Genomic DNA, 25,450 nt, shown 5'->3' with positions numbered 1-25,450 from the left:
CAACTGTCTCTACCATGGTCATATCTGTTAAATATGAGGCTGTTGCCAGGATACCGCTAGTTTAGCTTAGCATAGAGACAGGAAAGAGCGAGCCTGGTTCTGTCCAAAGGTGATCAAATCTGTCAACCAGCACCTGTAAAGCTCACTTATTAGCACATTATACCTTATCACTACCAAACAAGTGTAAATTATTAAGAGTTTCAGAATCATGTGCTTTTTCTTTGCTGGGGGCATCGACTGTTATGAATGGCTGCCTTTCAACTGCTGCCTGTGAAGACATGTTGTCCAAAAGGTGGTAAGCTGCTGGCTAGCCAGCTAATAATTAACTCCAGGTAGCACTTGTCAGTCACAGTAGCTGTCCTTCTTTATCCATGATTGAGATTGATTTTGAAATCACTGTAACTGCCAAGCTATTTACTCTGGTAAGGGACACATGGTTTTACTAGGATTTAAATCAGCTGGTGACACAAAAATCGCCAATCTGCCAAAAGCTGGTCAAGATTCTGTGGAAGTTCGCTGCGTAATTAACTCATGGTCCTCTGTCTCTCCCTTGTTGGGAGTTATTCATGTTGTAGCAGCTGCAGGAGGACAGAGATAAGACCTGTCAAATCACCATCAAACTGCAAGAGCATCACTTGGCAACAACCATTTAAACACCCATCATCTGTCACATGGCACAGTCTAAAGGGTCTTAGGTGAAGAAGAGGGTCATCCATCTGTAGCACGCGTTATTCTTGTCACACAGTCTGCAGTACATTGTAAACTACAACGGCACTTTTGGTTGAGCGTATACCTCCACTAGGGCCTATAGCATTCCCCTCATGAAACACCATTTGAATTCACTAGATCAGGACTTTTATGTGGATCTGAACCAAATGCACATACTCATAAATATCAGTCCTGCTTTATTCTTTGAGAAATCAACAGAAATGAAAAACATCTCACAATGTTAAAGAAAATGAAAAAAAATTAATAATCTGGATCGACCCACTAACATGGATCAGCAAAAAAATTGAATGGGCTCTTCTTTGGATCATGCTCCACTCCTCAGTATTCTTCTGGGTAATCCTGTTTAATAACAGCAGATACCGACTGAAACATAACCTCCTTGGTGGAGTTAAATACAGTGTATGCCATCTCAAAAGACATCAACAGAAAGGTAAATACATTTTAAATACGAACATTATAAAAACATTCAGACCAAAAAAAAGATGATTTGAGCAAAAGTAACGTACAGTGTAGAAAGAGGTAGAATGTACGTATAGGGTTAAAAGTGAATCTGGACACGGCATAAATATTGAGAAATATTTGTTTATTTACCAGGCAAAGTGCATAATACTGTGTACTTTTGCTCAAGCTATCAAAAAGCTAGTATTTATCTGACACAACTTGCTGAGAGCCAACAGTGATGCATGTTTACCTTTTTTAAGCCTGAAACTGAATATGGGGTGTTGATCATTACCTCCTGGCTGAGAATTAGGTTTAACTATTCACCAGCACAGAGAGTTCCCAGCAGCTCACATAAACACAGCCCATGTGAGAAACCATGTTAGATGTTTGGCCTTTTTAAGTCCGAGCCAGAAATGTGCAAGTATGGACATTCATAGCAGGAACCTGACTTCCAACCCTCTGCATATCGCATTTCTTTCATCAAAGGAGTTCTCTGTGTTGGGGCAGGTGTGGCTGAAAACCATAAACCTGTGGTTGAGGAGGAAGACAGCGAGGAGGTGGAGGTGGAGGAGGAGGAGGCCAGCCCTCATGTGAGTTGCCCTTAAAACAATAATCCTTCTTTCACCCTCGACTCCGCCGACCGTTCTTTCCAAGTGATCGTATCCTCATCATTCCCATGTCAGCACCATGTGGTTAGAAATAATAGTCAGAAAGAGCCAGGCCACCTGAATTCAAGATGAAGCTCATGGAGAGCAAAACAATCAATATCTACATATAAAAAGTATGGAAAACACATTTTCTCAGTCGGTGATGGAAACCGACAAAGTTCTCCCTGTCTCTGACAACGGCTATTATCTTACTATTTTCTTAATGCACTCCACTTTAATTTTCTGCCCTGGCACCTACATTAGTCTGGAAAAACAGAAGGACTTCCTCCCCCTTCTCTTTCTTTCTTTCTTTCTTTCTCCCCCAATAGGTGGAGGTCTTAACCCCAGCTGAATATATTTACTTAGTGTTTGGAGAGCGGAGGCCACAAAAGCAGGAATGTGCCTAAGTGTGACTTGAAAGCGGCTGCTACATTTTAATTTTTAACCCATAAAATAAATACAGAGCGGGTCCTGCAGATTTTTATGAATGGCCGCATTCACATCCAAAAAAACACGCCCACCAATCAGAAAGCGACCCTGGCGATAGGGACCCGCCCACGTGGAAACGGTCCCGGGCTGTTTTCCTGTGCGCTGATTGGTCAGAAGTGTGGCTGGGGGCGTGGTGTCACCAAGGCTCACAGTGGGTATAAAGAGTTTAAGACAGTTTATTCCGGTAGAAGGACAAGGACCAAGGTCCGAATAGAGACAGATAGCCAGAGAACAACTACCTGAGACGGACATTAAGAAGACAGTAGTTTGATCTCAAGGTTTTGTATTTATTTATAATTTTTGCTGAACATCTTCATAGGATAATTATGGCATCACTGATCTACCTGACTGTACTGACAACAGCCGTCATCACACAGGTAAGATTTTCATGTTATGTTGTTATTTTGAAGTTCAAAATGTTTAAATTGTTAAGAATGTTCAAAATATTCTTTGACCTCCAGCACAAACAACTCCTTATGAAAAGTATTTATATCAAAGGTTTCAGCCATGTGTCGTCTTTTAATGGTATCTTCATCATATGAACTGCTGAAGATCTCAGTCTTAGATCTTAGACTTATTGGTGTTAACTCGTTTTTCAAAGAGGCTTAGTCTTAAAACAAATAAAAAGTCTTGGGTGGGGTTGTATCCTTTATCCTCATCTGTGCTTTGTAATAACAATGAACCCAGTCCCTCTGAAGTTGCCTGTCCTTCCTGGTAATAAGCGTGTCTACTCATGTCTTACTTTCGCAGCCACAGTGACATGTTGATTCCTACGGAGTGGAACAAGTTGGCTCTAGTGCCGCTGCGATGACTCAAATCGTGAGGCAGCAGTCGACTGGTCACAAACCCTGCAGCTGTCTAGACACTCAGGGACGAGTGGCCAGCAGTAACTTAACTTTTACTGCACCGCACTGCTTTGTCTGTGGAGGGATTCAAAATGAGAAAACCCTGAGGAGGATAAATGTGCCAGAGCTCCACCACACACTTTGATGTTGGAAGAAAAGCTGAAAGTGGTGCACTGAACACCCCTGCTGAGGATTTAAACTCTCCAGTTATTGTGTGTGGTTTTTCTTTAATCAAGTGGGTGTTGGCGTTGCAAGACTTTCAACATTTTGGTAAAGAACTACAGGTGTTTGATGAGCATGTATGTGCAGTCTTTTTCTCTCCATATTTGTTGAAAACATAACATGACCTTGACACTAAATCATGTGGGTCTTTCTCTGATGACGTGACCTCCCCCTCTGCTTCCTCCACCCCCTCATCCCTCCAGGTGACTGCTAGCTGCCCTGCAGTGTGTGACTGCCCTGCAGAGCCTCTGGTTTGCCCTCCCGGGGTAAGCGCTGTGCCAGATGGATGTGGGTGCTGCAAGGTGTGTGCCGCACAGCTCAACCAGGACTGCAGCCCCATAAGGCCTTGTGACCATCACAAAGGGCTGGAGTGTAATTACGGCAATGATGTTGCCATGGACTGGGGCATCTGTCGAGGTGAGGGAGGAAGGAACAATGTAAAGTTGGCAGGGGAGGAATTTCACTGAGATCATAGCTGACTTGTGCCTAGTATGGGGAAATATTGTATTTGGTGTGAGGTGTCCTATATTTAAAATGAATACGGTGAATGTGATACTTTATATAAAAGTTAAAAGGCCATGAAACTTGTCTAGCAACGTAGAAAAGACGTCAAGGATAGGGATATTAATTTAGCCTCCTTTCCATTAAGTCAAAGGCATCACAATTTGGGAATCAAGGAAGGTGTCACGCTACACGTAGTAGATGTTTTATGGCTTATGTCAGGGGGTTTCAGAGATAAAAATACACCCCCCCATCTGTACCATGCCAGTGCTGCCCCACAAACTATGAATAGCTGGTTCTTCCATGCTAAGGAGACAAGGAGTCTCACACTTCCTGTCCTTATTTCCACTGACCTTTCCATCTTAGCCATCATCTGTTTGACTTTGTGTGTGTTGTGTTTGTTTTGGCAAAGAGAAGCTTTGCCCAACAGGGTTAATTCAAGGTGTTGCAATAAGATAATTCTTCTAAACATACCTGATGCAGGCTGAGGCTTTATCATTGGTCCCTTAAAAGCATGTCCTGTCCTGTACAAAGAGATGCATCTCTGAAATACCTAACCTGTGGTTTGTGCCCAGAATAACTTTGTTGCTTTATGGTTTGTGCAAAACAACAGCCAGTTTGTGCACATCTTACCACGACTGATTTGCATGTCATTGAATGTTTGGTGTCAGCTGAGTAATAATGTGTGTATTTCCAGCTAAATCTGAGGGACGGTCATGCGAGTACAACAGCAGGATCTACCAGAACGGCGAGGGTTTCCGTGCCGGCTGTAAACACCAGTGTACCTGCATCGATGGCGCCGTTGGCTGCGCTCCTCTCTGCAACAACAAACTGCCACCGGCTTCACCATCCTGCCCCTACCCACGGCTGGTCAGGATTCCCGGGCAGTGCTGCTTCAGTGTGGACTGCCTCAAGGGCACCTGGCGCCTGCCACCTAAGCATCAGGTGTGTGTTTGATGTAGTCACAATTCATCAGCTGCCACTGTTATAACCTCTGGATAGAAAACAAGGGAGGTGAGGATGAAAGACACATTTTGACAAAATAAATCTCAAACAAGTGGCAGTAATTAATTGATTACACCTTTGCATTCATAATTAGAATTGCACTCAGTATGGAGCCCATACCTCTGCCATGCCCAACAGTGCGGTCATGCCTGCTCTTTTTCATCATGAATTATTCTATAAGAAATCCACAGAAATATAAAACCCCAAAAATGCATCGCAGTGCCATAGAAAGTGATCTAGATCCAAACCAAAACTTAATGGGTTCTTCCTCAATCCAGGCCTCATCCTTCCAACAAGTAGTTTTTATATAATCCTGCTCACTAATGAACAAACGCAGATGAAAACAAAACCTCCTTGTCTTCCATATTATTTTTCTGTTGATCAATTGTTAAATTCTGTGTTAAGGGGCTTGGGATGCAGCTAATAGTAGTTCATGCACTGCTCAACATGTAGAAACAGAGGGCAAGGAAATGAGATGAGCTCAGCTGTGGTTGGAGACGTAATGTTTTCAGGTTAACCAACCATCCAGCCATCTCTCAAGAACATGATGGCTCAGGAACGCTGAGTCTTCAAATGTGGTTCAAAGGTTCCCTTTGGACTCAAGGATGAACTGATTCGATTTTGGTGCTTAAGGTTTAAAGGTCAAGTTCACTGTGACCTTAAAAATCGAATTTTTGTCCTTGTGAACGCAATAACTCAGGAACACCTTCAGGCAATTGCGTCATATTTGGCGGAAATGCTTTCCTGGACTCATGGAAAAAGTGGTTAGATGGTAAAAGGTTAAGTTTACTGGGACCTCACATTATTTCCACACAATGTGTTCATTTTTTTTTTAAATCCTCCTCTTTCTGATAGACCAAACTGCAACTGTTTACATAGATGAGATACTGTCACTGTTAGATACTTCTTGCTGTTACAGAGTGAAGTTTTTATTTCGCCGAAAGTAACCCTTGGTAATCAGGTCAATGTGGTGATAACATTGTGAAGAGTAAACAAAAGATGGACATGGCCGCGGCACAAATGAATCCCCAACAATCTTCATAGTCTTGTCTTATCTCTTATCACAGGTGCCTCCACCACAACACCACCTGCCCAGACCTGATCAGGCTCTGGCCAACGAGCTCACAGATGTGAAGTCCAGCGGTTGGCAGAGTGAACATGGCTACAAACACCTGCCTGGTGAGAGAACAGGAAAAAGCTTTATAATTTATCATAACAGTTTGTTCTGTTAGTTTGGGTAGTTGGGTGCTAAATTTTCACTGACACTGAAATTATACGGCTTCAGTATATTTTCAACCAGAATGCAGTCTGATTATTTTGTGTATGAGTTTTTGTTGTCCATAATATTTGATTTTGTGATGCAGTTAATACAACAATAATTACAACTATGAAATACAGTTTTTCTGTTCTCTGTTCTATTGACCCTCTTGATGGTGTTCTGACCCCCAGGTTGGGAACCACTGTTCTAACTGTTGTGTATCGTTTCTCTGTTTCTCCCTGCCTGCCACCTTTTCACATTCCTCAGTGTGGAACCATCTGAAGGAAAAGAACTGTCCAGTGCAGACCACAGACTGGTCCCAGTGCTCTCGCAGCTGCGGGATGGGCGTCTCGTCCCGAATCACCAACAAGAACCCTGAGTGTAAGCTGGAGCGAGAGACGAGGATCTGCACCGTACGGCCGTGCCAGGGCCTGAGCGTCCCAGCCAAGGTGAAGTAGACTAAACGAAAGGAGAGGGAGAGCAAAGGTCAAATATCCACATTACTGCAAAGATAACTTCTTATCACAACAACTTGTCTCAGACGGTAAAACCTGGACGCCTTGTGATAACACTGTGGAATTATTTCACCTTTTATTGAGTCACTACTGACTATGGAGAAAAACTATACCTGCTCATTTTTGCTCTGCCTCCTTGTTTCCCTCTCTCAACTAAAAAAGAGCTGAGGCTGAAAAAAATCTAATCTGCGCAACAAAGAATGAAAAAAAATTAGATGTTGTGTCCTTGAGTAAATATGCTTTGAGTGCTAAAACCATCTTTATCCCAAGCTTAAGAACAGAGATTATCGTAGCGGTACTTTCTGGAAGCTCCACATCCAGTGGGAACTGGGCAGTGCTGATTTACTCAGCTGTGTTTTGGTGACAGGCAGGCGCCTTTTTAAATATAGTCCCCCACCCCCGGCATTCCTGCCAAGCAACTGTCCATAGCTAGGCCCCATCTGTGTACTCAGAGTCCAGGGAAGTGGTGTGTCTATATTAATCCTCCATGTTGGACACACACCGACAGCTCTTTTCCTGCTCTGCTGAGTAAAAGCTCTGGTGGCCAGACAGGTGTCCGTGTGTTTAACAGAGAAAGACACTAAAATGGTTAATACAGGTTTAATCTTAAAATTAATCACTTAAGTGTAAAAATAATCCCTCGCTCAATCCCCGTTTTGGCACAACAAGATGAAGTCTCGTTCTCGTAATGTGAAACTAATGAGTTTGAGTGCAAAGCCGCTTAAATCTGCTTCTGTGTAAAAGGACAGGGCAGATAAGAGGCAAAGCTTTTAGATTTTCCAAAATAACAATATTCATATGACTCGTTTTGGTCAATTTCTCTACTGAATCCAGTTAGGGACCACACTCAATATACTCCGCACTATGACACTCATCTCTTCGATTTTTATCATCCAACCACAGAAAGGGAAGAAGTGCTCCCCAACCCAGAAAGCCCCCGAGCCTGTCCGGCTGTCCTATGGAGAATGTGTGAGTGTCCGACTGTACCGACCCAACTACTGTGGTACATGCACGAACGGAAGGTGCTGCTCGCCACGCCACACGCGCACTGTACCTGTGACCTTTGTCTGCCCGGACGGGGAGCGTTTCCAGAGGTCGGCCATGTTCATCCAGTCATGTAAATGCAGCGATGACTGTAGCCACCTCAACGAAGTGGCCCTTCCTCCACAGCACTGGATGTACGGAGACACACACAAGTTCATAGACTAGTACTGAGGAGGATTTTTGTTTTATTTGAATGTGATCAGGTCGACCTTCTTGATAAAGGAAGACACTTCAATACGAGGGGTCATTTTTCTCATCTGGCTCCAAGTGAGTGAAGACCACAGGCTCCAACCTGACGACAGAGACTGCAGGCGGGAAGAGCCGCCCCGGTTTAATTCACAAGCCTGAAGGCAACCTTTAATGTAATGTGTGTGACCAGAGTGGATTGTACACTTACCCACTCCAGTTGAAACAGACGAGGGACCTAAACTAGAGCCCTGAAGCGCCCCTCGACTTCCTCCCCTCTGGACCGATTGCTGGTTCAGGTGTTGGGGATATTTTATTAAGACCCTCAGATCAGCCTGAGAAGTGAAACACTACCAGAGCAACAGCGCACTTTGTTTAGCACTGAAACTTACTGAACTATAACGTTTGACAGCAGGGGTAAAAGGATCCCTTCACCTGCATCGATAACCTCAAATACTGAGATGGTAATGTCTTCATATCCCAAGACGCGTTGCTCGTTACAAGCAGCAAAAGAATAACTTCTGCAGTTTTTCCTGTAGAAAACTCTTGAGTATAATGCAAAAGGTGGACTAAGCATATTATGAACATTAAGACAGACTGCATCAACTGTGCTGTTTTTGACATGCTGGCATATTAAGCCATCTAGAACTTTATTTACATACAGCAAGAAATGACGCTGTTTCCTCGTGACACTGACTCATCAAAGATAAGAAACATTATCTGGAACTGAAACAAATGTCAGCTGGGACTGGAACAATGCCAACACTTTTCCTAGACATTGGATTTCTTGTTTGTGCATTAAATGCAGCTCATGAAAATTACTTTTTTTTAATTATTGCATTTTGGATCTCGACTCTGTTGATGCATTTTCTTTATTTTGTTTGAAGGTTTTATAAGGGTCATTAAGACACCAGTGTAGCTGTCACAAGTTTTTGTTGGCCCATCCATCGGATAAAAATGGCTGCTGGACTCAGGTTTCATGTGGTTTTATTTAACTCAACTTGTTCAGTTTCAAATGATCCTACCTGGCAGTCACTTCAGTCAAGTGTTTGGGAAACAGTGACTGTGTATTTAAAACTGCGACAACAGCACCCTCTGCTTATGAGAAGAATTACCTACAGTCAAAAGTGACGACACAGATTGTGTTTGATGATGGTGTTTGTGTCTTTTTCTTTAATGCAACATCTGGCATACTTACAAGTGCAAATTAAATCTAACAACATCACACGAGGTATAAAAACTTTATTTCTTTAACCAAAACAATATATCCATGGTAGAACAAGAAAAAAAACACTAAAACAAGTACCCCGTAAACACATAAAATAAAAAGAAATGGTTTACCTTCATGAACTTGCAAACAAATATGGAGGGAGGGGGACTTTAAAATTAAACATTGAGCTTTTTTGTCTCCATCAAAATACAGCAATACCAAGGTTCAAACACAATCTTCATTGGAACGACTTCAGGCTCATCTGGACTGTTCAACTGAAAAGAGAAAAAGGAAAGAATTAGGCATTATTACATAAGGCCAAGAAATCATATGTTCTGCAAATTCATCATTAAGAGTTTTTTTTAATATCTAGCAATGTGCTTGTGTGATATTGTTTGGCTGCAAGACCACTGCTTTATTTCTCTACATTTTCTCTCCAGTGACACGAGCAAAAAGCCTTGAAGAGTAGTGAGATGATGTAGAAAGAAAATGGTTTCTGTATACCTGTTGCTCATAAACAACTTGCTTACTGAAAGGTCAAGTGTAAGACGGCTGTAGAAGACAAGAGAACTTACTGTAAGAGGAAATATCAATCTCCTCTGGTAGCTCTGCCACATTGACCTCAAAGCGGTCTTGGACCTCATTCAGGGTCTTGGCGTCTGTCTCATCTGACACAAAAGTGACGGCCAGACCTTTTGTCCCAAACCTTCCAGCACGGGCCACCTGAGGGGCAGAGAAAAAAGGTTGAGCTTACAAGAGGCTCAGCTGAAAGGAAACGGAAATACCACAGGTTTCCATACGAAAGGAAACAAAGTTTGGAATTCATTCCAACTCCATAGTTCAGATCACAATGTTCTGATTGTGTAGCATTAAATACAGCCTTCAAATGAACACAGGTTGCTGGTTCTTTTTACAGTGTTATATATAACCAAATCAGGATTGTCTTGATGCTTTGGACATGAAAATGTTAACATTTCTGAAACACATGACAAAATTATATAATAGCTGGACTGACTCTGTGAAGGTAAGTGTCGGAATCTTCTGGCATGTCGTAGTTGAAGACGATGTTGACTCGCTCAATGTCCATGCCTCGGCCAAACAAGTTGGTTGCAACCAAGATCCGCCGCTGGAAGTCTTTAAACTGCTGATACCGGGATAACCTGGGGAGGAATGGGCAACAACAGGAAAAGTAATAAGCAAGATTTTATTCCAGTTCAAGTGAAGGTGACTAAGAACATTAACTGCAAACCTGTAATACAATCTAATCTTACACATAAAACTGCTTGTAAATTCAACTTTATAGTTGATACTGCCCAGTGGGCCAGCTTAACTACAGTGCTGTTGTTGTCAAGCAAAGTTAAATATTAAAAAGTTTTAGCTGACCAGGGACAAATTACAGCACAGTGATATGTTGTTTCCCTACATTTTGGCATTCTGAAGATAGTGAAATCAGCAAAGTGCCCGTCGAATACAGATTAAGCAAAAAGACAATTATGGCAGAGAAATATAAATCTACCTCTCCTCCTGTGCCATGCCCCTGTGGATGGCAATAGCCGGGAAGTTCTGCTCCACCAGCAGCTGAGACAGAGCCACACAGCGATGAACTGACTTCACAAAGATCACCACCTAGCAGGAGCCAAAACAAGACGCTTGCATTTTTTACTGGGAAAGGCATAAACAACAAAATAGGCTGGAATTACAGGAGAAGGGATACAAGTTTAAAAGGGTGGTTTAACCAAAAAGATAAAGAAAAGTGCATTTCTTTCAGAAAAATTTTAAATGTTTTAATATGTACATGACTCATTCTGAGTCATCTGAAATGATTACAAACTGTACCTGGTTGAACTCGAGCACATCGAGCAGGTCAAACAGCTTTCGGTTCTTCTCACTGTCCTTCAACTTGCAGTAATACTGCTGTAAGCCATGCAGTGTCAGCTTGGTCTCATCGTCCACAAACACTTCCATGGGCTACACAACAAAAACAGGAGCAAAATGTTGAGTGTCTCTCTCACAAACACATTAACACACGCAAACCACCTCTACAGACCACATCAGAAATGTCATAATACAGAGGAAGCCGTGAAGCATGCATGAAGAAAGTAAGGAGGATTACATGAGGGGAAAACTTAAAAGGAAGTCTGAAAACGTCTTTCTAAAGTTCCCCCTGGTTCATGTTTTTCTGAGCTCTACGTATGACAACTCCATAATGAGCTTGCACCAAGTTTTTAGATGAACTGTGCCTGGTGGCTCACTGAACTTGTTCTCCTTGCAGCAGAGCCAGAAGGGGTGAATGTCCTGACCGAGTCAAATCTGTTAAGGAGGATCACTTTCCCCCTCTCATATGGCCACTTATGACACTGACAGCTACAAGTGGGCAAAGCTGTGAGGGGTTTCAATACAAAACACTAAACTGCAATAGCCATGAGATGACATGGATGTAATACTGTATATAAAAAAAAGAAAAGCTCACTTCTAACTTTTATGTCACCACTGAACTAATGTTTGTAGTAACGTATATATGTGCATTAAAGGGGAGGGAAAGTTATGCAACAGAGCAAGAATACAAATTGAAAGATGTTCCAGCACACCTGAGCTACTTGGAAATTATTAACACCTCTTTGATCGATCAGATTGAATAAAAGTAGAAAGACTAAGAAAACAAACCCATCTTATGAAATTCAATGTATATTTTCTCAGCTTTGAGCAGCAGCAAGTTCAATTTGAGACAAAGGTCAATGATAACTCACATCCTGCATGAACTTGCGGCAAACGGGGCGGATCTCCTTGCTCAATGTTGCACTGAACATCATTACTTGCTTCTCATGGGGTGTCAGCCTGAAGATTTCCTGGACGTCACGCCTCATGTCTGTGGCAAAAAACAAATAGCAGACATTTATTATTGAAAAATAGAAACTACTATAAACTTGCTCTTTATCTCTAGATTTAAGGCAGCAATTTCACTCGTTAATGTTTAATTTGATAACTGTATATTACAATATACAAGTACTAATAGATGACTGTGCGATGATTTCATAGACAAAACATTTTCACATTAAATGCCCCAGGATAGCTTTTGACCAAATAAGCAGATGAAATACAAACAAAAGGCCGATTTGGAATCAAGTTTCTCAGCCATCTTCTGTAAGACATATTTGTTCCTCTCACTCACCGAGCTGCTCCAGCATCTTATCACACTCGTCGAGCACAAAGTGTTTGATGTTCTTCACACTGAGGGTTTTGTTGCGGATGAGGGCCAGGGTACGTCCTGGAGTTCCCACGACAATGTGAGGGCAATTCTTCTTCAGGACATCCTCGTCCTTCTTGATGGCCATGCCACCGAAGAACACCGACACCTTGACAGTGGGCATGTACTTGGAGAAGCGCTCGTACTCTTTGCTGATCTGGAAGGCCAACTCTCGCGTGTGGCACATGACAAGGACAGACACCTGGAGTGCAGGGAATAAGAACATTAGTTTTACTTCCGGGCCGTACTTGTCCTCAAGTCCCACTCTCTCATTTTGTTTTCAAACATACTAATTTTTGAGCAGGAAAACTGCAAACATATTTGTTTAACTTATTTAACGGAAGAGGTCTCAAGACTGAGAACAGCCCAACATCTGACAGCTAATTAAAAATGTATTTAACAGAATCCCACCTTGAAAAACAAAGTATACAAAATATGGAGGATGTATTAGCTTGTTTAAACAACTCACCTGACCGTCCACAGGCTCGATCTGCTGCAGGGTGGCAAGTACAAACACAGCTGTCTTTCCCATACCAGACTTTGCCTGACACAGGATGTCCATGCCCAGGATAGCTTGAGGAATACACTCATGTTGGACTGTAAATAGAACAAATGGCAATTGTAAATGAGTGAAAATGTCAAAAACACTTGTATTAAATATGATATTGTTTCTGTGGGGGAGCAACTCTCAATTTAAAGTGTTAAACTGTTGGTTTAAAATGAGGATTGTATCCAAGCCATGGTTTTGACCTTTTTAACAACTCAACACTCACCTTCTGAAGGATGCTCAAAACCACAGTCAACAATGGCACGGAGCAGCTCTGGTTTGAGGAGGAAGTCTCTGAAGCCGGAGCTGTGGATGGATACGTAGGACCCCTTCACCTCCTTCTTGTTCGCTGGGGTCCCACTCTCAGGGGCTCCCTGTGGCTCCTCATCCTCCTCATAGTCCAGAAGTTCATTATCAACGTCGTTCTCAGCCATCTGTTTGTGTTACATGTAAATTGGGAGGATCTCATAAATATACTCAGAATTTGCAAAAAAAAATAGGCTGATTTAAATGTACTTGAAATGTAAGAATATTATGAATGAATCTTTATTGATTGCAGTATATTTATTCTCACACTGCACATATCGTCCCTGTTCTTAAACTGTATATATTCGTTTGATTCCATACATAGTTTTCTATTTTTGATATTCCTTAAAGTTAAGTATTATTATCATTACACTTACGTACTGCATGGTACGTATTACTTACCGATGCCATATTTATCTTATGTTATCTCTTAATGCCATGTTCACACTTCCACCAGTACTTACGGAGTACTGTACAACAGTTCATTTAGGGTCTGTGTTAGTGATGCACTGAACAGAACAAAGTTTAGGCATTAGCTTCATGCTACAATGAGCAGAAACCGGAGTCTGCCTGTTGGCTGCACGGTTCGCTCGGCAAATACTAGAAGGCCGCAGCGGTGGTTCACATCAAAATGAATTAATTCTTATATCAATATGATCTTTAATAAAACGGCATAATATGAGGACGTTGAGCTATTTAAACTGCGCTGACTCATACCCAGCGGGCCGGTGGGGGACCCGGCGGAGGCAGCGCACTCATCGACAATAGATTTCTCCGGATTCTCCTTCATTCAAACCGGCTAGTGAGCAAGCTAATGGCTAACCGCTGATCGGGACTCACGCGTTACTTTCCAACATCGCACCGCTCCATTTGGTATTTTCGGTGAAAATGAGACGGTAGTTATTTACCATTGGTGAGCAGCTGGAGCTACTTGACCAACTCAAATGAAAAACTGGCTTTTTAAAATTAAGCTAACGATGTTGCGGCTAGCGTTGTTAGCTACCAAAGCGAATTTCCAAGGCACAACTTTGACTCCAGCGACAAAGCATCCAAACCGTTTCCTCGCTGATAACAACTAAGCGCTATGTGGGTAGTGGGTTTGCTGTGAAAAGCACAAATGCGTCAAAACGTTACCTTGATGTGATGTTTTTTTTTTTTTGTCCTGTCGACGTCTGTGTGCGCAGCAGCAGAGAACTAGCTAGAACTAGCGAGTGTCCACAGCAAAGGAGCACACATGGATGCTGCCTTCAGGGACACTTGGGAACAATCACCAGCGTTCACTGCGCGGTGGACCAGTGGCTTTAAAACCAGAACGTTTTTGCACAATAATAACAAAATTAACCACGCAGAAAAAAATCATGTTGCTAATGTTTTATTTTTTACATCATGTCAAGAAAATAGGGAGGTTTGAGCTGTGATTCGTTTCAACAAATGATTAAATGCAATCATAAATGGTTAAATTATTTGTTTAAGATTAGGGCTTCCGATGTTTTCCATTTCAAATGTACCTATGAGTGAGACTCTGATCAAAAACCTTTACTTTCCTAAAAACTATTCCTACAGGTGTCTAAATAGTCCGGTCCATATTCTGTGTATTCTAATTACAACATGGGGAAACAGTACGTGAAGGCATCAGTCGCAGCACAGCAGCGCCTGAGGAAACAACAGCGTCCTGTGTTCTGCAGCTGTGATTGGACAGTGTCACAGAGGTCAAGTGTGATATTCAATGAGATTTAATTATACCCTTTTATGTATATTAATGTTAAACACGTTCACAGTGATATGTTTGTTTCTGCTGTTTTTAAAGAGAGACAACATGACGACCATATTCTTGTATGTATGTATGTATGTATGTATGTATGTATGTATGTATGTATGTATGTATGTATGTATGTATGTATGTATGTATGTCTGTATGTCTGTATGCAGTTTACAGAGAGGGCAGAGGTCCCTGTGTGCTCTGTCAAGAACAGGTACCAAACAGCTGGGAGCTGAAGTTGGCAGATTTAAGTTTTTCCTGAAGAGCAGTATCTAAGTGTTTTATTGAGCTTCCTGTTGTTGAAAATGTTGTGTCCCGTGGTCCTGAAGTGACCATCTGTTCAAGATTGTTAAAAAAATTCAGTCGAGGAGAAGACATTTAAAGAAGTCTGATTTGTTTTGGTTTTTTAGTTGAGGTAATATGTAGAGTCAATTACCAAAATTGTTTCCAAATAAACCTGCAGTGTGGAACTATTGTCTCCCCCTTCTGGCAGCGAGAGCAATCACGCAAACGGTGCTCTCCAACAAGGAAAAGTCAGACTCTAATCCTTCCTCTGAATACTAAATTGATTTTTTATCTGAAGCATAAGAAAGTTTTCCTGGACACTTTCTGTTTTTTCTCCACCACAGGCTTCACCTCACTTGTTGTTGTAGCCAACTGTGTCTCAGTCACCATGGCTGCTCCTCTCTTCAGCTCTGGCATGCTTGCTGGTTGACATTAAACATGTTGCTACCAGTGGGCCAGGGGCAGGAATGTTGCCACAGATATCAGATTTAAAACTATGATATACTGTGAAATACTAACAGATTGACCTGGAACCAATAGGCCAATTTAATACCACGAACTCATCAAAACTACAGCTGTCGTGGTATATCAGGGTATAATCGGTCTCTCTCAATATATATTGTGTATAAGATATGTATTTTTTTTATACATATATGTATCATTATAATTATATACAATTATTTGCTTTGTTAATTAATGTCTTGTGAAAGAGGAGCAGATTATATAAGATTATTATTTTGTCTGCTCCTTTTCATTCAAGATTCGACATTTTGTGTTTGCATTTAAATTGTTTGTTTGGTCGATGAATGAAATAAACTTGTGAATAAAAAAATTGATATTCACAATTTTATTTTATATTTAATATATGTCAAATAATACCTATTTTATATACAATATATATTATATAGACGTTTACTATATGTAAAATTAAAATAAAATTAAAACATAAAAAAAGGAGAATATATATAGAACTTTTTTGACATCACATTATTAATAATTTAGTTGTCATTAATAGACAAATCCGTTTAAGCCTACGCCGCTGTATCACACCTGCGGGTCCCGCCTCCTCACAGAATAAAGCTCTACGGTAATTGGCTGTCCTTGCTGTCCTTCCATAGGAATCCCGTAGACCTGGCAGGCCATTGGTCGACGACGTGCCAATCACCTCTCATCCCGCAACGTGATTGGCTCGTCCAGCCTCGTGCTCGACAGAGTGCACGGAACGCCAGCCATTCTGTGTGATGCCCTCGTAGTGATTGATGCAGCCGTCTACAGCCATGTACCGGTTGAACCGCAGGCTGCCTCTCCCGGTGCTGTCATGGTTACTTTAACGGACATCTCCACTAACGTTCCCCCCCTCCGGTAACTCCCGTTTCACGCGCTCGAGCCTCCGCCGGGGCTCGCGAGCAGCTGTACGGTGCGTCGCGGCGGCGCCTCCGCGGTTGAACGGCGGCAGGAGGATGGCTCTGCGCTGGACTGTGTCTCCGTGTTCCTCCGCGGGGCTCCGTTAAGGTTTCTTTTTTTGAATTAGCTGCTAGCTTGAGGCTAACGACGGAGACTGGTGTGGGAGCGAGGACGGAGCGCGGCGCTCGGACTATGGGACCGGAGGTAAGTGTCCCGGGTTTCATGTGTTTATTGTCAAATGGAACATCAATGTATGGAGGGAGTGTGTATTATAACAGGCCCTCGCGGTGAAGCCCCATCAACAGCAGCCTCCTCCGTCTGCTCCGTTCACCTCAGTGTAAAATTCCACTGTGCAGCATACCAGCGGAGACACGGCCCATTCATTAGCCTGGACGCCGTCTCGCTGTGGAATAGCGTGCTGCTGCCGCTTTGCCCCCTTTTTTAATGTCGTTACACAACCGCTGGAAGCCGGGACAGACAGGGATGATGTGTCATTGTTTTTTGGCCACAGATGTTGGGCCAGCCGAGCCATGAGTCGACTGCAGAGCATGTAGGCCTGTTGTTCAGGCATCCCTCTCCTCCTCCTCCTCCTCCTGCTGCTGCTGTTGGAGGAGGATGTCTGACCGAGATAATGAGCTGTCATGTCCAAACAACACAGTCAATAGGATTAAAGCCTCCGCAAGTAATGGGAGTAAAGGACAGAGGATTACTGGACTCACTCATCTTTCATAAATAGCTCTTATTTTTCTGAAACAACGGTGGATGGACGGTAGAGTGACTGCTATGTTGTGTGGACCTGTTTGTGTGTGTGTCCTGCCCATCCATTAGTCACCTTAGTTTAAAATTGTGTGTCTGTACTCGTTTTTGTTGGACCGTTCCCATTATAAATCCTGACCTTGTCAGCATCAGTAGACCTCATGGGGACCAAATCATGGTGTGTGTGTGTGTGTGTGTGTGTGTGTGTGTGTGTGTGTGTGTGTGTGTGTGTGTGTGTGTGTGTGTGTGTGTGTGTGTGTGTCATTTTTCTCTTTTGGACCTTTTCCAGTATAAACTTTGAACTTGTCACTCAGGACCAGTAGACGTCATGGGGACTAAAGCCCGCTCGGTCCGGTTTCTGAGGTCCTGGTTAAGGATAGGGGTAAGATATAAATTGTGTTGAAATTAAGGTAAAGGATACGGTATGAATTGGTCATGGTTAAGGTTAGCGATAAGGTTTTGGTTAGGCTGTCCATGATACAAAGTCCTAAAAGGATAGCTGTGCCAACTGGAACAACAGTGGATGGACAGTAGAGTGGGTTCTATCGTTTGTGTGTCCAAATGTTTGCCCATCCATTAGTCACCTCGGTTTAAAACTGTAATTTAAGTAAATGGTTGTCCGTTTTGTATAGAGCCAATATCCAACTGTTTTTGTTGTATCCATCCAATGAGAGAGCGATTTGCAGGTGAATCCTTTTTGAACATGCGTGACTAGCTTGTAAGACAGAAAACCAGCACTACTACTCTAAACCCCAGAGGACCAGGACTGAAAACCACTGAGTGAAATGACTCTGTGCTTTAAATCTGGGCCAGGCATGTATCATTTCTACCTCCCAAGTTGGATAAAAAGTAGAGGACTGACAGTTTTTGGACTATGATGAAGAAGGATGAGGGATACCGCTGACTAGTCACAAAATAAAAGCTCTCCCATAGGCACTTACCTTTTTTCTGGATGGGGGGTAAACAAAGATTTAATTATCTCACTGTGTTGACTGTAATTAGGGCTTAAATACCCCATGACTAAAGACATGTACCCATGAGTAATGGGTTCATCAAATCCCCCTATGAGACACATTGAGGACGCCTTCATGCTTATCTATGAAAACCACTCACCATGCAAAATACTTCTCGCAGATTTCACCATCAAGGAAACAGGTATCTGATTCTCACATCCTGGTGACCTTGTTTTTAGGTGGCTCAGCTTCGAAACTGTTTAATCTGATCCCATTATCACACACACACACACAGGACTGCACACTGTGACGTACGTAAACACCTCACCTTTTCCCAGCTCACCTTTTCTAACGCACTCACCTACTGCTGCTGCCGCCACATTATTCATCTGTGTGAGACAGTGTAAGCTAATGGGCTCTGGACAGTGTCGTCAAGATAAGCGGTCTCTGAGTTGTTTGTAAGCTTGTGTGTGTAAGTTCAAGCATTTGAATGTGCATGCATGTGTGTGTGTGTGTGCAGCCTCCAGCAAGAACATGAGGAGGGATACATAGTTGAGGAGCTGGAAGAGAATTGATTATGATTAGCAACTATCAAAATTGTTGTCAGTTTATTTTCTGTCAATCAACTAATCTATTAATCAACTATGTCCTCAGATGCTTTTCTTCTTCCAGTGTAACTTTGCCTTGTAATGTTACTCTAAGCTTTATTAAGTGATGAGGTTGATGTCGTGGTGTCTCACTGTTTGACTCGGGTCTATGAATGACGCATAGGTCCCCTAGTCAAAGTGCAAAATTATGAAAAATAACAAAAGCCTACAACTGCCATCAGTGATTGATCTGCAGATTACACTATTAATAATTCTATACATTATTTTTCAACAAAAATGACAATAAATGTATCTGCTCTGGAATAGTAAATGTTAATTTGTTTTTCTTGCCCATTTTATCTTCATCATCCACACGAGAGTTGGTTATTTTTAAAACAAAATCCATATTATGGCCTAAATGTCCTCAGCCCCAGCCTGTGCTCGTCCCCCAGACTGGCTTTGCTGGTGGACTGTTTTGGTGCTGGCCTGGCCCGTGCACGGCACTGCACTTTGTCTTCTTTGCTGACACATGGAAACAGGGAGCAGCTTGATGACTTAACCGCTACAGTTCAAGCTCCATATGAATGCAGCTCCTCCACAGCTCTCCTCTCTCTACCTAACTGGATCTGCAGATCTTACACTGACTTAATCATGATATCATTATCAGACTGCTACATGTTGGATTTTATATATAACATGCAAATTATGTTCAAATAATGAGCCAGAAATATACATTATACAATCATAAATGTTACAGATGAACTTGTTTGAATCCATTTTGAAATCACATGAGCTCTACTCAGAATATCCCCTTCCTTTCCATTTATTCACCTGTTTGAATGGTAATTGAAGATGTCTCTGCGCCTGACATTCTTACCTTAGGCAAACTCACTATCCAGGATGAATATTTCATCATATGATGAAATGCAGGAGTCATAATTAGGATTTCTGTGATTTCTGCAACATGCTCCTCTCTGTACTGTGGAGATCATTTCATCAGCACAGTCAGGTTGTCGTTGTTGTTGACAATGTGAAAGTGAGTGAATGATGTACTGCAGGGTGAATCTATGGACGGATGATTAACAACACAGACATTTCACTTTGTGAGAGGCTGTGTCATCACACAGGGTGTTGATGATGATTCCTTTACACGATGAACCTGTGATACGATTTATCCACTGAGCTAATGGCCCATTAGCATGCCTCTGCTCAGCGGTGAATAATCTGGACGTTAAAAAGTTTCTGTAGGTCAGATTATGTAGAATTTTAATATAGTAAGTCTGGTTTATATACAAACAAGCCTTACTTTCTTCTCCATACATGCCTGAATAAAGGAACGCAGCAAATCATGTTTTAGAAGTTAAGATTTTCCTGGATTCAAATTTATGCTGTTCTAAGCCACTGGAGTTAAGTCTCTGCAGAACACCTGCCCAGATCATCTTACTACATAACAGTTTGAATGGTTTACCCATTTTTCCCAGCAGGCTTGACGAAGTTATGAAATACAAGAAACCCTAACCCTAACCCTTTTTTAAAAAGGAATTTCTTTTTTGAGATGTTGTTTGTGGAATGGCTATTTCCTCTGAGCTATTTCTAAGGCGAACAACAGATGTTTATAATCAGAGCAAGTGATTAAACAGCAGCTCAGCTACTGATTGCAGTTTGTGACGGTGCTGCTGAGAACCTATGAAATTAAAACATGATATAATGAATGCAGCAGAAAAACTAATGCTTTAGCATCACATTCAACCATGGCTGTGTGCCTGTGGCAGCACTCAGATTGGTTTCAGTTGCAAGATATTAAGTAATCTGACCAGAACTGGTTGTAATGCACTGACTATTTAGTGATATAGAACAGAGCGACATCGTCACATGCTCTGGAAAATAATTGATGGGTTGTGGTGATGGCTATTTCAAGACAATTTCCTTTCACAGTGACACTCAACTGGAGAGGAATACTAACTAAATTTAGAGCAGGAAAGCATTAGTCACACAAAGGGGCTAGTAGGTTTAAGGAAAAATATTCATCAGCAGTGTCGATTCTCTTGCTCCGAATGTGTCTCTTCCTCATTCAGGCTCAATGTCACACTAAATTCTTATTCGACAAATCCCAGAAAACATCTGCTGCAGGGCACGAATTTATCAGAGTTGGTAATTACATCTCAATAATTTATGCAGTGCAGCCTGTGCATGTGGCTCGTTTGTAGAACAGACTGTCGTTACTGTAATGAAGATGCTGAAACGTTGTTGTCCAGGTTGATAAGTAACATTCCTGGTACACAGAGACAAGATCATAATCCATGATGCCGTCAGTGTGCACTAAAGAATAGCCCAAGCAGCAGTGGTAAACTACACAAATCATTTACTTAAAGGGGACATAGCATGCAATCACTTGTTATGTTATTAATGTGGTATCTGCATCCAACCAAACTCTGGGACTTTGTTATAGTTCTCGTCAAAACGTATGGCACTGATTGCGTTCCTGTATGTGTCGTAACAAGGAACTGGAAGTCTCCTACATGGTCTTGGCCCACCCGTCCCCCCCACTTCGGTTTGGCCGCGTTCCACAGCGGCTGGACATTCGTGAGGATCACTCACATGTGCATTGTCTGACGACTGGGAGGCGCGCGCTGCCGCGCGCTCTCCCGCGTGGGGATCGCCCACAGCAGCAGTGTGGAAGACTATGTTCAGCACTCCACATTCAGGCAACAAGGAAAATCCGGGCGACCTTATGTACAGTCGGGACAAGCCCCACAGCCGGCGGCGGTCGCTGCCCTGCGCTGTGAGTTCAGTCTGTGCCGGTTGCTTCCGCGGTTACAGTTCACCGGTGCCTAGCAGCGAGCGTTCGGCGCTGGTATCACACGGGACGAGCATTTGGTCAGCCCCTCTTAATAAGGTCAGCCGCGATTCGCTCCGCTTTTGTTGTGAATGTCGTAATGATGGTTACCCCCCACCTCTCTTTCTCTCTCTGTCTGTCTCTTGTGTCTTGTAGTGGATGGCAGGGACATTAATTATGTGATTGGGAAAATTAAACCAGGACAACAAGGAAACAAAGTTGGGATGCATATTGATAATTTATATATATAAAATATGTAATTTAATCTTAAATCGTGGGGAGGGGGCTGGCTCATTAGCATTTAGACAGGCAGTCAAACAGTCTCGAGGCTGTTATAGGGGTGCTGTTTTAATGATCGTGATTGACCAAAGTATGTTACAGACATTTCATTAAGACCCCAAGGAACCATATCAACTTGTGGTAAAATGGGCATGCTATGTCCCCTTTAAGCATGCAGGCCAATGCCACAACATAAAAATACCACATTACAAATAAAAGTGCTACCACAACAATAATCAGATTAAAATGCAAAAGTATGAAAAGTAAAGGTATAGTACTCATAATGCTAACTGGTCCCTTTTTAATATTGTGTTATAATCTCATTGGATTACCATTGTTATTGATGCATCAATATTTAAGCAGTGTTTGTAACTACACTGCTTAAAAAAATTAAGGGAACACTTAATCGTCAAGTCAGTTAAACTTCAGTAGGAAGCACAAGTGATTATGAATCAATTATTGAGGTGACTCCTTTGGTGCAAATGAAAGGGACAACAGGTGCAATAGAGAAGCAAAGTGGAGAAGCATAGTATCCTTGTCACTACTGGTAGCAAGAGGCGGTACCTGCAGCCCAATCAGGTTGCACCGGTAGTCCAGCTCCTCCAGGATGGCACATCCATACATGCGGTCGCAAGAATGTTTGCTGTGTCTCCCAGCACAGTCTCAAGAGAGATACCAGGAGAACCCGCCATTACAAGAGGAGAGCTGGACAGGGCCATAGAAGGGCATCAACCCAGCAGCAGGACTGGTATCTGCTCCTTTGTGCGAGGAGGAACACAAAATGACCTCCAGCAGGCTAATGGTGTCCAAATGGTCAGAAACAGACTCCGTGAGAGTGGCATGAGGGCCCGACTTCCTCTAGTGGGACCTGTGCATACAACCCAGAACCGAGCAGCTCGATTGGCATTCACCAGAGAACACAAGAATTGGCAGGCCCGCCACTGCCGCCCTGTTCTCTTCACAGATGAGAGCAGGTTCTCACTGAGCACATGTGACAGGCGTGAAAGAGTCTGGAGACGCTGTGTTGAACATTATGCAGCCTGTAACATCATCCATTATGACCAGTTTGGCGGTGGGTCAGTGATGGTCTTGAGAGGGTAGCACAGACCTCCATGTCGTTGCTAACGGTACCCTGACTGCTGTTAGGTACGTTGCTGGTGCAGTGGGCCCTGGGTTCCTCCCGGTGCAGGACAATGCTTGGCCTCATGTGGCCAAAGTGTGTAAGCAGTTCCTATATAACAAAGGTATTGATGCCATTGACAGCCCCTCATGTTCCCCTGACCTAAATCCAGTTGAACATCTATGGGACGTTATGTATCGTGTACCCATCGCGGTCAAGTACCGCCACAGACTGTCCAGGAACTTACTGATGCCCAGATCCTGGTCTAGGAGGAGATCCCCAGGACACCATCCTCCGACTCATCAGGAGCATGCCCAGACGTTGTCGGGAGTGCATACAGGCACGCTGAGGCCATACACACTACTGAGTCACATTATGAGTTGCCATTATGAAATTCACGAAAGTTGGATCAGCCTGGGATTTCAATTTTTTAATTTGATTTTCGGTGTGGTTTTGAATCCAGCCCTCAATGCATTGATGATTTTTGTTTCCATTGACCGTTGTTACTCCAGTTTGTTCTCAACTTATTATACAATGTATATCAGTAAAGATTTTCAACTTGTATAATCTGTTCATCAAGATCTGATGTGTGATTTAAGTGTTACCATACTTTATATGTAAAATGTTATTCTGGTGCAGAAATATAAAGTAGCATAAAATGGAAATATTCAACTAAACGCAAGGCATGAAGACCATCTCTAAGTACAATACATGAGTAAATGTATTATAAGTACTGCCAGACAGACATACACAAATTGATTGGCCTACTTAACACACCATTGCCCCTCTTCTCTTAATGTGGAGTGTGTTTCAGATGTCAATATGTCAGCATCAGTGCGTTGGTTTTAGCTAATAGTCATTCTCACTCCAGTTATGGTTTTCACAAACAGTGAGGGAGCTTTGAGCAGCAATATTATGAAAAAAATAAATTCCTTCTTTACAATGGGATTCATTGAGCAGTGTTGAGTCCTGCATAAGTCACATGGACAGTGGGTACAAGAGACGAATGAAGTGGAAATGGAAGAGTCCACGTGTCAATGACTGAACATGAGAGCACGAGCTACTAGAACAACAGGGAGGTTAGCAGCTACAGATTAACGGAGTAGTTGCCCTTGATGTTTGCGCTGAAAGGCCCCCGGGGGCAAGATGCACACACACACACACACACACAGATGGAGGAGGAGAAGAGGGAGGGTGTGACACATCAGCGAGATCAGGGAGGGGGAGGTCAGTTAAAACAAGCTAATATTTCAGTTTTTTCTTTCATAAAATGCTGGTCAGGTTTATTTTGTGTTACAGTTTTTTTCTTTGGTGAGGGGAAATAATTTACACCGCAGAATGTCTGTGAAAGCATGTAATCTTACTGTTTCCTTGCTTATTTGCTAAAGGGAAAATATGAATGCATCTCCCTTTTAGTTGGTCTACATAAAGCAATGTTTTTCCTTTCTTTTTTTTAATCCTCCTCATTTCTATTGCCCCAGGCCAGCTCACTCTTTCCTCGCGAAACCCAGATGGGGGCCCCAAAAAGGATCTTTACACCAAGTGTTTTGTTAATCAGATATATTGTGTGCAAACCGTGGATGCAACATTCAGTGTGTGTGTGTGTGTGTGTGTGTGTGTGTGTCAGAAGAGGAATACAAGAGCATTGTTTGTTTATGTAGACAGTGACAGCTCAGAGAGGATGCGTTCAGGCATAGATTGTGCACAATACCGTAGTTGTGCGAGGTGATATCAGTCACAGAGAGACTATCCATCTATCTATGCGCCTTCACAGCAGATATGTAGCCAGTAATAGGCCAGAGCTGCACCGACCCACCCACATTACTCACTCGCCCATCCTGCTAACTTTGAACAAATAACTTTTGTTACTAGGGATATGTATTAAAAGAAATTAATGATATAATTAATAATAAATAAACATTCCCATAGACACTCTGTTTGCGCATGAATGACTGAACTAGGGATACGGGATGTGTGACATTTGGTTCTATGCTGAATAGGTGGTCACTTTGCAATTTAAGAACCATCAATGCTTATTTTGCACCTCTGTGCAGCTGTCTCTCTCTCACGCACAAACACATTGACACGTCTGTCCACTGGCAGAAATCCTGCCCACGTCAACAGCCCATTAAAACATCAGTAAGGTTTTTAATGTCCTGGCTATGCCATTGTACACAGTGAAATGATTAATCAACAGTAGGAAAAGTGCCTTGCACTGTACAGCCGATGCACAGTTGGTTCTGTCTGCCTGGATTTAATGTCTATACCATTGTGTACAGCCT

General features: G+C 42.5%; 3 protein-coding genes across 4 annotated transcripts in view; 2 read left to right on the top strand and 1 right to left on the bottom strand.

Annotated features, from left to right (window-relative positions):
- The first annotated feature begins 2,472 nt into the window (after window positions 1-2,472).
- Window positions 2,473-8,851, top strand: LOC118119899 (CCN family member 1). The gene is made up of 6 exons (XM_035174371.2): window positions 2,473-2,683; window positions 3,577-3,790; window positions 4,572-4,819; window positions 5,947-6,058; window positions 6,405-6,586; window positions 7,556-8,851. The coding sequence occupies exons 1-6, from the start codon at window positions 2,633-2,635 to the stop codon at window positions 7,859-7,861; spliced, it is 1,113 nt and encodes a 370-aa protein (XP_035030262.1). The 5' UTR covers window positions 2,473-2,632; the 3' UTR covers window positions 7,862-8,851.
- A 258-nt stretch (window positions 8,852-9,109) lies between these two features.
- On the bottom strand, window positions 9,110-14,458 carry LOC118119898 (ATP-dependent RNA helicase DDX39A). The gene is made up of 10 exons (XM_035174355.2): window positions 14,324-14,458; window positions 13,110-13,317; window positions 12,806-12,933; window positions 12,262-12,538; window positions 11,840-11,958; window positions 10,929-11,060; window positions 10,609-10,718; window positions 10,108-10,252; window positions 9,668-9,815; window positions 9,110-9,367 (listed from the first exon to the last, which is right to left on the bottom strand). Exons 2-10 carry the CDS (start codon window positions 13,315-13,317, stop codon window positions 9,351-9,353), a joined length of 1,284 nt encoding a protein of 427 aa, XP_035030246.1. The 5' UTR covers window positions 14,324-14,458; the 3' UTR covers window positions 9,110-9,350.
- A 1,999-nt stretch (window positions 14,459-16,457) lies between these two features.
- Window positions 16,458-25,450, top strand: part of evi5l (ecotropic viral integration site 5 like) — a 32,840-nt gene continuing 23,847 nt past the window's right edge. For both annotated transcript variants that reach the window (XM_035145571.2, XM_035145561.2), the window contains exon 1: window positions 16,458-16,841. The gene's annotated coding sequence lies outside the window, so the exon portion shown is untranslated. The remainder of the gene's footprint in view (window positions 16,842-25,450) is intronic.

Source organism: Hippoglossus stenolepis, chromosome 2 (genome assembly GCF_022539355.2).
Source record: "Hippoglossus stenolepis isolate QCI-W04-F060 chromosome 2, HSTE1.2, whole genome shotgun sequence".
Lineage (NCBI taxonomy): Eukaryota > Metazoa > Chordata > Actinopteri > Pleuronectiformes > Pleuronectidae > Hippoglossus > Hippoglossus stenolepis.
The sequence above is the reverse complement of the archived record's forward strand: the minus strand, read 5'-3'. Positions and strand labels throughout refer to the sequence as shown.

What these genes read in the sequence shown, in the direction of transcription:
- LOC118119899 (XM_035174371.2), top strand. Translation starts at nt 2,633, where the DNA reads ATGGCATCACTGATCTACCTGACTGTACTGACAACAGCCGTCATCACA. An exon ending in TGGCTACAAACACCTGCCTG is followed by an intron (nt 6,059 to 6,404) that starts GTGAGAGAACAG and finishes CACATTCCTCAG; the next exon opens with TGTGGAACCATCTGAAGGAA. An exon ending in GCCTGAGCGTCCCAGCCAAG is followed by an intron (nt 6,587 to 7,555) that starts GTGAAGTAGACT and finishes ATCCAACCACAG; the next exon opens with AAAGGGAAGAAGTGCTCCCC.
- LOC118119898 (XM_035174355.2), bottom strand. Translation starts at nt 13,317, where the DNA reads ATGGCTGAGAACGACGTTGATAATGAACTTCTGGACTATGAGGAGGAT. An exon ending in TTTTGAGCATCCTTCAGAAG is followed by an intron (nt 12,934 to 13,109) that starts GTGAGTGTTGAG and finishes TTCTATTTACAG; the next exon opens with TCCAACATGAGTGTATTCCT. An exon ending in ATGTGCTCGAGTTCAACCAG is followed by an intron (nt 10,719 to 10,928) that starts GTACAGTTTGTA and finishes GGCTCCTGCTAG; the next exon opens with GTGGTGATCTTTGTGAAGTC.